We start from the raw sequence: 12229 nt of genomic DNA on the forward strand, positions 1-12229 counted from the left end.
CCTCTTGTTGCGTGCCAGTTTGTCCTGCATGGATAGAGATGGGGAGAGTGTATCAGGACACCTGCCAGGCCAGATGATAAGTATGTCTGGCATGTATGAGTGGTGATTGGTCCCATGGATGGGATAAGGATGATGAAGGTGTGTGTGAGAGAGTGAATGGTGCTGTCACTTGAATTGGCAGTGAGCGAAATTCCTGTGGATGTGCGAGGGTTTGTGAGTGTGTGAGTTGAGAGTGATGAGAAGAGTGACTTACCCTGGCGGAACAGAGGAGATCATTCATCCTGTCGTGGCACTGGGTGGCTGTCCTCTTTTGTAGGGTGTTGGCACTGACCACCGCTGCTACCGCCTCCCAAGCTGGATCAGTGATGTTGCTACCCATCCTGTGGCCAGAGCAGTGGTAGAGGATGCCTTCATTGCATCCAAATGGTACTCGAAGGACCTGTCGTTGAATCTGGGGGCTGCAATCTTCTTGCCTTTTGGGGCTATGTCTTCCATGCAGCAGTTGTGGGCTGGAAGCACTGAGAGGTGTACAGATAGCCGCACTTTAACTATGGCGCCTGGTGTGATGGAGCGGCGAGATGATGGTGTGGCGGACGAATGAAAGCTTGCCCACCATGGAAACAGCAAGTTTCCTGCGAATGCATAATTAATGCGACGGGTTTGGGATGATACGGCGTGAGAAGCCACCAATGCAGCCGACGGGTAATACATTGTTTTCCCCTCCTGCTACTGCACTTGGTGGAAATCTGGGACAGTTCCACCCCCAGTCTCTGACTTGCTCTTGTAGCCATAATATTTATATGGTTGATCCAGTTGGTTTCTAGTCAATGGTAACCTCCTAGATGCTGATGGTGGGGGATTCAGTGATAGTAGTTCTGTTGAATGTCAAGGGGAGATGGATAGATTCTCTCTTGTTGGAGCTAGTTATTGCCTGAAACTTCTGGGGCATCTTTCTGCATGGACTGCTTCAGTATCTACGTATCTACGGAGTTGCGAATAGTATTGAACATTGTGCAACCAACAGTGAACATCCCTACTTCTGACTTTGTATTGGAGGGAAGGTTATTGTAGTAATATTCTAAAAAATTATAACAGGGTTCAATTTCTAATTATTTTTGAAATTCTATTAAATAGCAAGCCTGTACTTGCAGTACATTTATTATATAATATTCAGCACTTAATTGGATCAAGATTGTTGATGATGGCAAAATAAGCAGTTAAGTTTCAAGAAATATTACTGTTTACATTCAGTGATTCTTAGGCAAAGAAGTATTATTCAGTATTTTGACAGCACCTTCCAAACCCACAACTTCTACCACCTAGAAGGACAAGGGCAGCAGATGCATGGAACACCACCACCAGCAAGTTCGCCTCCAAGCCACACACCTTCCTGACTTGGAACTATATCATCATTCATTCACTGTTACTCAGTCAAAATCCTGGAATTCCCTCCCTAACAGCACTGTGGGTGTACCTAAACCACATGGACTGCAGCGGTTCAAGAAGACAGCTCACCACCGCCTTCTCAAGGGCAATTAGGAATGGGCAATAAATGCTGGCCAAGTCAACAACACCCACATCCTGTGAAAGAATAAAAAAAGTAAACATTGCTGGAATGGACCAATAACAAATGACTTCACCTGGTTTGCAAGTAAAGATGAAATTCTTGAAATTAAATCAATTGGATTTCAATTGGTATTGACATGGTAGATACTCCATCAATTTTTTTCTACAAAGATTGTACTACTGAGAAGTGGAAATTCTAAAACAGATATCAGATAAATACACAATTTTTTTTAAAAAATAGCATTTATAATTACTGATCTTACACTAAAATTAGGGGCAGAATTTTGCCATTGGCGAGCAGGGGGTGGAGCCTGCTCGCCGATGCATAAAATGATGTGGGATGACGTCATCCCGGTCCAATTAAATTTTCAGGAAGGCGGAGGCACAACAAAATCAGCTGCGTACCCACCAACCTGTCAATGGCCAATTGAGGCCATTGACAGGATCATTTAAACAATTAAAGGACCTGCCCGTCCGACCTTAAGGTTGGCGGACAGGCCAGGAGCCCTGGCGGCAAGTAGAAAAAGCATGAAACCTCATCCACAGGCGGGATGAGGTTTCACGCAGTGTTCTAAGAAGTTTAATAAAGTTTTACTGTAATTTATGAACATGTCCCATCTCATGTAACATTGTCACATGAGGGGGACATGTTAAGGATTTTTTTTTCTATTTTTAATCTTTTTCAATGTGTAAGTGATCTCCCTGAGGCAGCACTTTGCCTCAGGGAGATGTGCGCTCTTTCATGCGCATGCGTGAAAGAGCGTACTCTCGCATTTGGGGAATCCCTCCCCTGCCCGCACAGGTAGCGCATAGCGCTTCCCACCGAACGTCATGCTGGGTGCTCCTTAATTGGTCTGCCCACGTAAAATGGCGGTGGGGCCCGCTTCTCCGGCGGGGATCGGCTCCCTGCTTGCCGGAGATTGGGTCGAGCCCGCCCGCCCGACAGGCAGAAAGGTCTTCCCTAGGTGTACACTTATAACTATTTTGATACCAATTATATTTGTGTAAACCAATATAATGTGTTTTGTACTCTCAAACAATGGTGAGAAAAAACATATTGCTACGAGACAATTGGTCCATCTGGATTCTGCACCTGAACCTGGGCAGCATGATGAACCAATGGGTTCAACAGCCTTTTCTTGGTTATATCTGTTAGCAATCTTACTTCCTTTTGCATGCCCTTTATTTCTAATCAGATAACTACACCCAAATTGCCATCAAAGAAGGAAAGAAAACAATGATGGAGATTTGGCAGTATAATAGCTCCTGCAACTAAATAATTAATAGCCTAAATATTTCTACTGGTGCATCACTAACAAACTCTTGTGAATTCTTGTAGAATATGCATTAAAATTGCTTTTAATGAATTAAATTAATTAAAGTTAAAATTAAAATGCTTTTAAAATAATTGAACCAACTAATTACTACGAAAATTGCAATCTTAATCCTGACTGTTTTTGGTGGTGAAACAATTGAATACAAGTTATAGTAATCCTTCAAGAGTAAGTCAAGGAATCAATAACAACAGCCAGCATGTACATAATCCCTGTAATGTAATGTCTCACAGCTTCTCACAAGGAAGAGGCCTGGATACTGTACAAAAAAAGAATGAATTTGTAGGGGTGACTTGAAGAGAGAGGCCTGCATTTACGCAGGGTTACAACCGTAGCTTTCTGTTACACCCATATATCTAGCTGGTAGGAGAACAGTGGAAACTCCAAGGAAACAGTGTTTACATTCCTGTTTACACCATTTCCATAAAGCGCCTGCCAATCTTCCATTGAAATGTTGGCAAAAGGTTACCAGAATCCTTGTGGAATTTCCTAGGTATGCTGTTTTTGAAGGCTTTCAAAGGCAAGACAGAGAGAAAGCAAAGTAAAGTGGTTTTAGAACCAGAATTCATAATGCAGGAGTTTTGTGACTATATAATTAGCTGCTGATGATGGAGTAAAAGGTGTACTGAACAACAGTGAGAGGAGTGGAAACATAGAAACTAGGAGCAGGAGTAGGCCATTCAGCACTTCGAGCCTGCTCCACCATTCAATATGATCATGGCTGATCCTCTATCTCAACGCCATATTCCTGCATTCTCTCCATACCCCTTGATGCTTCTAATATCCAAAATTTATCAATTTCTTTCTTGAATATACACAGTGACCCGGCCTCCACAGCCTTCTGCGGTAGAGAATTCTAAAGGTTGACCACCCTCTGTGAAGAAATCTTTCCTCACCTCAGTCCTAAATGGCCTGCCCATATCCTGTGATTGTGGTCCCTGGTTCTAGACTCTCCAACCAGGGGAAACATCCTCCCTGCATCCAATCTGTCTAGCCCTGTCAGAATTTTATATCAGATCCCCTCTCATTCTTCCGAACTTTAGTGAATGCAGGCCCAGTTGAACAAACCTCTCCTCATATGACAGTCTTGCCATCCCTGGTATCAGCCTAATGAACCTTTGCTGCACTCCCTCTGTGGAAAGTATATCCTTTCTTAGGTAGGGAGACCAAAACTGCATGCAATACTCCAGGTGTGGTCTCTCCAAGGCCCTGCATAAAAGCAGTAAGACATCACTACTTCTGAACTCAAATCCTCTTTCAATGAAGGCCAACATACCATTCGCCTTCCTAATTGTTTGCTGCACCTGCCTATTTGCTTTCATTGACTAGTGTACAAGGACACCTAGATCCCCTTGTACATCCACATTTCCAAATATATCACCATCCAACTAATACTCTGCCTTTCTGTTTTTCACACCGAAGTGCATAACTTCACATTTATCCATGTTATAATGCATCTGCCATGTATTTGCCCACACACAACTTGTCTAAATCGCCCTGAAGACTTCTTGTATCCTCCTCACAACTCACAATCTGGCCCAGTTTTGTGTGGTCAGCAAACTTGGAAATATTGCATTTGGTTCTCTAATCCAAGTCATTTATATATATCATGAATAGCTGGGGCCTAAGCACTGATTCCTGTGGTACACCACTAGTCACCACCTGCCACCTGGAAAAAGACCCATTTATTCCCACTCTCTGTTTCCGGCCTGTCAACCAATTCTCAGTTCATGCCAGTATATTAGCTCCAATCCCATGTGCTATAATCTTGCCCACTAGCCTCTTATGTGGGACCTTATCAAAAGCCTTCTTGAAATCCAAATACACCACACCACTGGTTCTCCCTTATCTATTCTATTAGTTACATCCTCAAAAAACTCCAGTAGATTAGTTAAGCATGATTTCCCATACGTGTGATTGGAGAAGGTCATTCAGATAGTACAGAGTGAATTTGTAAATGTATTTGAAGAAATGGACAAGGAACTTGAAATTAATTAACATGTAGAAAGAGCTAATGGAGTTCTTCAGGAATGTGAGTGATGGGTGCATAGGTCTTTGCATAGTAGTGGACGTGGGTTGCAGATTTCTCATGAATTTGTGAACAGTGGAAGCTATGAGGCCAGAAAGCCTTTTAAAAGTCAATCCTTCAGCTGATGAAGATCTGGATTAGAGTTTCAACATTGGATTGGAAGTGGTAGCTCTTCAACCAGACAATTCTCAAGATGGAAAAATGCAGCCTTGGTGACACATTGTGTCAGCAATAAAACCAGCTCGAAAAGAATATCAAGGCTATGTAGCCAGGTGCAGTCTAACAGGGTAAAAAGGATGGTTGATGGATTTGGAGCTGGAGACACATGAAAGATAGTGGGATCTAAGAATTGGCTTTGCGAACACCAATCTGAAGGAAATTGCAGTTTACGCAGGGCTTGATATTGGACAAGCTGTTGAAAAGAATACTAGCAGGCTTGATAATGAAGAGGTAGAATTGGCAGCTTATCTGAAACCCCTACCACTTAACTGCCTTTTACTTTTAGTTATCTTACTTCATCATAGCTTATTTTATTTCAAAAAATCCAGCAAAGCAATCATAATTAGCTAATCATTATCTTAACTACATTTTGTTTACAGATTTGAAGGCCACTCATACATCACAGTTTTATAGTCTATCCTTGAAACCTTTGGATTACAGAATCTTGCTAATGGATGAAGATCAAGATCGCTTATATGTGGGCTGCAAAAATCACATTCTGTCTCTCAATGTAAACAGCATCAACCAGAATCCTCTTGCTGTAAGTTTCCGTTATGAGGTTCTTTGGACATGGAAATGTCTTTTGATTAATGCTGCTCTTCTTAGATTTCCATCTGCCCTGTGTTGTAACACTGTTGCAATGCAATATTGTACAGACCACCCAGTGATCGATAAGCATTATTGGGTGTATCTAACCATACTGACCTCCTAGGATGTGACAGCTAGCTTCCTATCATGTTTCCTTATGATTTTAAGTAGCTCCAGCTAGCCCAGGAAATCCAGAAGGCGCTTTTAATAGGAAATTCCTGAACATAATCATGTCAGCACATCCAAAAATTATACAATATTGAATTACCTTCCAAATAAAATGATATTAAAAAAATCAATTTATTAAAGTACCAGAAGATGACCGATTCAAATGGTTTATGGAAGTTGCTGTTTTTTTCACTTTTTATGGAGGGAGTGGAAGGCTCTACTCCTGTTACTGTTTTCCAGTTGACCTCTCCCTCAAACAACCTTTCTGTTGTAATAAGAATAACTAACCGAAACAGCTAACAATAAACAGATTGTAGACTTCCATCTGCAATGGTTGTATTTCTCATTTACTGTGTCCTAAATTGCTTTAATGGTGTGTTGAAGTACTGTGATATCTTTCATCAGGTTCACTGGCCAGCTTCGAGTAATAAAGTGGATGAATGCAAAATGGCTGGCAAGGATCCAAATGTAAGTAGCAAATGTTTAGATTCTCCATGTGATTATGGATATTTTTTGACAGACATAGAATGACTGAGAATTGCAATATGGAAACGGGCCACTTGGCCCAACCTGGCCATGTCGGTGTTTATCCTCCATGTGAGCAGTAATTCTAACCCCAAGAGTCTACTCTGTTCTCATTTCCCATTATTCAGCTTTCCCTTGACTACCTACCAAATAATTAAGTGTTGGCATGGTTTCTGATACAGTCACAACTCTCGGTGTAAACACGTTTCCAATGTCATTCTCTTAAATCTTTTCCATTTAATCTTATATCTAAGTCCCTTTGTTCAAGACTCCTCAACTAAGAGAAACAATCAATTTCTAACCATCTGTCCCTCATCTGTTCATAATTTGAAACACCACTGTCAAATTATCCCCTAGCCTGTTCTAACAAAAATAGTCTCAAATTTTCAAGCCATATTTGTGTCAACCCTGAACTTGCTGACCTACATTGGCCCCCAGTCAAGCAAGCTCTTTAATTTAAAAATCCTCATTCTAGTTTTCAAATCCCTCCAGGGCCTTGCCCCTCCCTATCTCTCTAATCTCCTTCAGCACTACAATCCTCTAAGATATCTATGCTCCTCTAATTCTGACCTCTTGTGCACTCACAATTATTATCGCTCCACCATGGGTGGCCATGCTTTCAATTGGCCCAAGCTCTGGCATTCCCTCTCTACACCTCTCTGCCTCTCTACCCTGCTTCCCTCCTTTAAAACACTTCTTCAAAACCTATCACTTTGACTAAGCTTTTGGTCATCTGTCCTAACACCTCCTTACATTGCTCAGTGTCTTTACTTTTTTTTTGTAATTCTCCTGTGAAGCGCTTTGGAGCGTTTCATTATGTTAAGATGTTACATAAATATATCTCGTTGTTGGTGTTGTTTGTATTTCCTCAGGCTGAATCTATGCTGTAACCTAACTATTGCGTCAAAAACCTTTGGATAATGTGGAGCGAAAACTTGCACACAGTACACCGACTGCAATCTTACTAAGATTTCACGTACATTTCATTACATTTCAGCTGTTCTATCTCTCTTTCTTACCATTAAAACCCAGTGTTTCTATATCATTTTTTTTTTAGATTGCCTTAGGCTATTTGTGAACCTGAACTCGCAAATCCCTCTGCTCTTCTACATTGCCCAGCCTCCCTCCATCAACATATAATTATTCCTCTTATTTTCATTACCAAAATGTACCACTTTGCATCCACTGAATTTGAATTCAACCTGCCAATTTTTTTTGCCCCTTCTACTAAATTATCAATATCCCTTTGTAACTTCCTGAGGCCCTTTGCAATATTTATTCAATTCATAGCTGTCTGTTTTGCAGAAAAAAACTGGGTGGCCTGGGATTGGAAATCAGGAAGTGGGTTTGGGTGGCAGAAAATGAGCACTTCAGCTGCCCCATTGAGGCTCAAGGCCCACCTGCTGCCCTGCTCGGGGAGGCTTGTAAATGGACAAGCTGCCTACCCATCACAAATAGGCATAAGGCTGCTTTACTTTGTAAGTTGGGATCCTGTGTCATTTCAGGACCCCAGTGAAAAATTCAAGTAGGAAGGCAGAGCTTTCACTTAACGCCAGTTCCACGTAATTGTATCAGGTCTCGAGCAATATAACCATTGGCCTTCAAAGGACTACTGGAAGCTACTTAAAAATGCAGCCACAGGAGCAGGGTTCCTGACTGTACAAAAATACCTCATGCTGCAGCTGACCCAGGCTTACATTGCTTGGCTTCACCTCTCTACCCAACTCCACCACTGTACCTACAGCAGGCTGCTTCAGCATAGGAGCCAACAAGCCTTACCTGGCCCCAAGCCCAGAGCCCCATTTGGCACCTGCACCTTATCACTTCCACTAGAATGAGGGCTAATACCAACTTTGGCTTCGGCCTCGGGCTAATTTGTTGCAGCATTGGAAGCAGTTGCTTCACTTTTGAATTCCATCTTACCCCTCCCCCTTCCAGTTTCTCCTTAGGAGATAATTCCTATCCTAATTTGCAACCCTCATCCTAATTCCATAGCCCTTAATCTTCATTAATAATTTCCTGGGCAACATATTATCAAAGGCATAATGATGGTCCATGTACACCACATCCAAGCTCGGACCTGATGTAATTTTAGGTCTTGAGGTGGCCCAAGTGCGTGGTGGTCTTCCGCCTGAACGTTCTCCTGTTCGGACAGAATTCCACATTGGCCCCAAGCCCCGAACCCTCCTTCGGGTGCCGGTATACCGCAATATGAGCTGCCTTGGGGATATGCCCTCCGTGTCATTTGGCACCGCGCAGAGGAGCTTTCTGTACGGACTGCTGCTGCACACCTTCCATTTTCTCGCCCTTGCTCCCTACCCGGACACGCCCTGGCGTGCCTTGTTGCCGCCTGGTGGCGGAGGTCCCCGTTGGGAGGCCCTCTATGGAGATGTCCTCCCGCTTTCCATCAGGGACCTAGGGTGGAGGGACCTACGATGTGTAGGTTCACGGACTCCCAGGATACCTGCCCTTTTTGTGGTCTTGTGGAATCCGTGGAACATGCTTATAAAGGGTGTGGTAGGCTGCAATCCCTTTTCAGTTACTTGAAAAACCTTTTATTACTGTTTTGCTTGCACTTCAGTCCCACGCTCCTGATCTATGGACACCCGGTGCGGAAGGGGGTCGGGAAGGAGGAGGACCTCCTCGTGAACCTGCTCCTGGGCCTGGCCAAGTTGGCCATTAACAGGTCCAGGCAGCGGGCGATCGACGGGGGTCATCCCGCCCGATTGTTTGACCCTCTTCCGAAGCTATGTTTGCGACCGGGTGTCCCTGGAGAGGGAGCACGTGGTGTCTGCCGGCACTTTCGAGGCCTTCCATGCCCGGTGGGCACCACGGGGACTGGGGTGTTTTATCCACGCCTTTAATCACATTTTGGTTTGATGTTTGTAAGTTTCCTTTAAACTTTGTCCTTGGTTTTACAGCTGTCCTGACTTAGGAGCTGTGTTTATTTTATCTCTTATTTTGTTAATTTAGTTTAATTGTTTAACTCCAAAAGAGTTACACCACATTCATTTTTCCCATCCACTATACATGCCTCTTCCACAAAGAACTTTATCAGCTTTGTCAAGCTTGATCTTCCTTTCTGAAACTCATTTTAGCTCCTTCTAATTATTTTCTCATCATCTTGGTATTTAGTAACCTCCTCTTTAAGTAAAGACTCCAAAATGCCTCATACCACAGATGCTAAACTAATTGGCTTGTAGATACCCAGATTAGCTCTACATTCATTGTGCACTCTCTGTCACACTCACCATGTTAACCTCTGCAATTGTTTCCCCTATTTCTCTCAAGACCCTTGGATATATCCCGTCTCATCACTTCTCACCTGGCTTTTAACTAATTCAGGATTCATCATTCTTTTTGTAAACACTGAAGCAAAATACTTGCTAAGTGTCAATAACAGTAATGAACCAAAGTTTTGAAAAAAAGACTAAAAGTGCAGTGTTGGTGCAAATTGTTTAGCAGATGTGTAAACAATGACACTGAAAATGGGGAGCACAACTAATATTCACTATGTCCCTTGAAATCATTCAATGTGCTTAAAAATTCTCATTTTGTCAAAGAGAATATTTGACTCGGTTTTCCGTCTATATTAGTAAAAATTTAGTCAGAGAATGGATGGAAAACCCATGTCAATTCTGTGGTGAGCACTCGACCAAATTAAGGGCCTCTCAGGCAGCCTCAAGCCTTCCCTGAGATTTAGAACCCTGGGGACAGAATCCCACCTGCCGAGAGCTGCCGGCCAATCAGAGACCAATCAGAGACCGGCAGTTTCCCCATGCTGGCAGTGCCGCCATTAGCAGTGGCTGCTGCTGCTAATGCAGCAGGGACTTCACCAGCAATCATCGCTGGATCCCGAGACTCAGGTGAATTAAGGCGAGATGGAAGATGCGGTCAGGGGACTGTGGGAGTGGGGAGTGGGGGGTCGGAGGCAAGGGCAGGAGGGTGGCCCCCACTTCGCAAGGCCATGTTCTTCAATTGGGCACTGAAGTCCCTGAACAAGGGCCCCTCCCGCTAGTAGGCCACTGGCAAATCCTAAAGTGTTTGCTGGCGGTTTTCAGGCAGCACAGGAAAGCTGTATGGCTTCCATTTAATCCCTGAGCCACCATTGAATTCCGATGTCTCAGGGATAGTTGGTGATAATTGGCTCATGAATGAGCCTTAATGACATCCCGCTGCACGTGGGTGAGTTTCCTGCGTGGGATTCTCCCACAATTAAGTGGAGCCAGCTCTCATGTTTCCTGTCGCAATGGGCTGGATTAAATTCTGCCCATCACTTTTTTTAGTTCATACAGATTACACATTATTTAATAGTGACTCCTTGATTACTGCCCTCTTCATGATTTTCTTGTGTTTTTGACAGAATGGTTGTGGTAACTTTGTTCGTGTCATTCAAGTTTATAATCGAACTCATCTATTTGTTTGTGGGAGTGGTGCATTTAGCCCCATCTGCACCTATATCAACAGAGGCCGCCGATCGGAGGTTAGTGTCATATCACCAATGAAATGGTCATTATATAAATCTACAGATACTTGCAGTGCATTTGACTCTAGCACTGACCACAGAGATATTTCTCTGTCACTGCAATGCTGTAATATCCCGTTTAATACTGCCATGTGCACATTACATTCTAATCCTTGTAATTATTGTCCTGCATTCTAGTTCCTAAATATTTCAGGTCCTTCTATTTTAAAAGGCTTACATTTAAAAAATACTTTATTGCGTTGCTCAAAATACATGTTGTAATTAATTACTTTGATGTGAATTACTATTGTTAGGTAGGGGAAAGCTGTCCAGAGAACAGTGATGCAACGTGTTAAAGCATTCTTAGCATTTGCCAGGAAGCGATAGTTTCAGGGGACCACTTACAAAATTGTAAAACTAGCTGCATCTTACTTTGAAAAAACATTTACCTAAATTGCTAAATAGACTTTCATTAGCTTCCCATAAAAGTACAGTGTACAACCTTTGTTCTTAGAAATGTTGGGCTGAGTTTTATGCCGAAGTCAATGGGCTTTTGAATGACTCACTGCATTTTACAGGCCCACCCCTGCCTCGACACAGCCGTAAGATTCCACCCGCTAACTGTGCAAAATACAAAATTACAACTTACTTAGCCAGTTTACATTTCATATTTTCCATTTATAATGATGAATGCTAACATTTCATCAGAACCGTCCTTAACATCTTGGAGGTTTGTTTCTTTTTCCCCATTTGAATCCAACCTGTGGCCCAAACCAACCCTGCAATGTTACTGATTGTGCAAGGTGGGCTATGGTCTATCGATGCATGGCCTATGATTCACTTGAAGTTTTGTTTCCAGTTTCTTATCCAAATTTATTTCATATGCTTTCACACTGCTCTTCCAACTGAGACAGGAAATAGCAAGTTATTTAATTCTTCATGGTTTTTCAATGCCTGCCCAGTTTTAGATTACTAAGCAGGACAGAATCCATGTCGTGTGAAAGATAAAAATGACATTTTTACTCCCTTAAGGCTGGCTACTGGACCTAATGGGATGCTCAAAAAATAAAATCCTTATCACAGACAATATTAAGAAACTTGAGTGTTGGCCAACATGGGTCAAATTGCATTGCAGAGGCAGGGTAAACAGCAGTGGTGGCATGAGTAATGAAGCTCACACTGTACCTCCAGCCGAGTTAACTAAAACTAGAACACAAAACACTTTATGACTTCTACAAGCTTTAAGACATTAATTATTATTGGTACCTCAAGCCTGAGAACCCCAATTCCGGTAAATGTTCTGGCACAGTTTGGTGCATGAGCACCAAATATAAT

General features: G+C 42.7%; 1 protein-coding gene across 4 annotated transcripts in view; it reads left to right on the forward strand.

Moving 5' to 3' along the window:
• The window catches only part of sema3c (sema domain, immunoglobulin domain (Ig), short basic domain, secreted, (semaphorin) 3C), a 163827-nt gene that overhangs the window by 87683 nt on the left and 63915 nt on the right, over positions 1-12229 (forward strand). For all 4 annotated transcript variants that reach the window (XM_041202650.1, XM_041202653.1, XM_041202652.1 and 1 more), the window contains exons 3-5: positions 5529-5689; positions 6310-6372; positions 10793-10912. In XM_041202650.1, coding sequence (XP_041058584.1) covers positions 5529-5689; positions 6310-6372; positions 10793-10912 — 344 coding nt within the window. The remainder of the gene's footprint in view (positions 1-5528; positions 5690-6309; positions 6373-10792; positions 10913-12229) is intronic.

This window comes from Carcharodon carcharias, chromosome 13 (genome assembly GCF_017639515.1).
Source record: "Carcharodon carcharias isolate sCarCar2 chromosome 13, sCarCar2.pri, whole genome shotgun sequence".
Taxonomy (NCBI): domain Eukaryota; kingdom Metazoa; phylum Chordata; class Chondrichthyes; order Lamniformes; family Lamnidae; genus Carcharodon; species Carcharodon carcharias.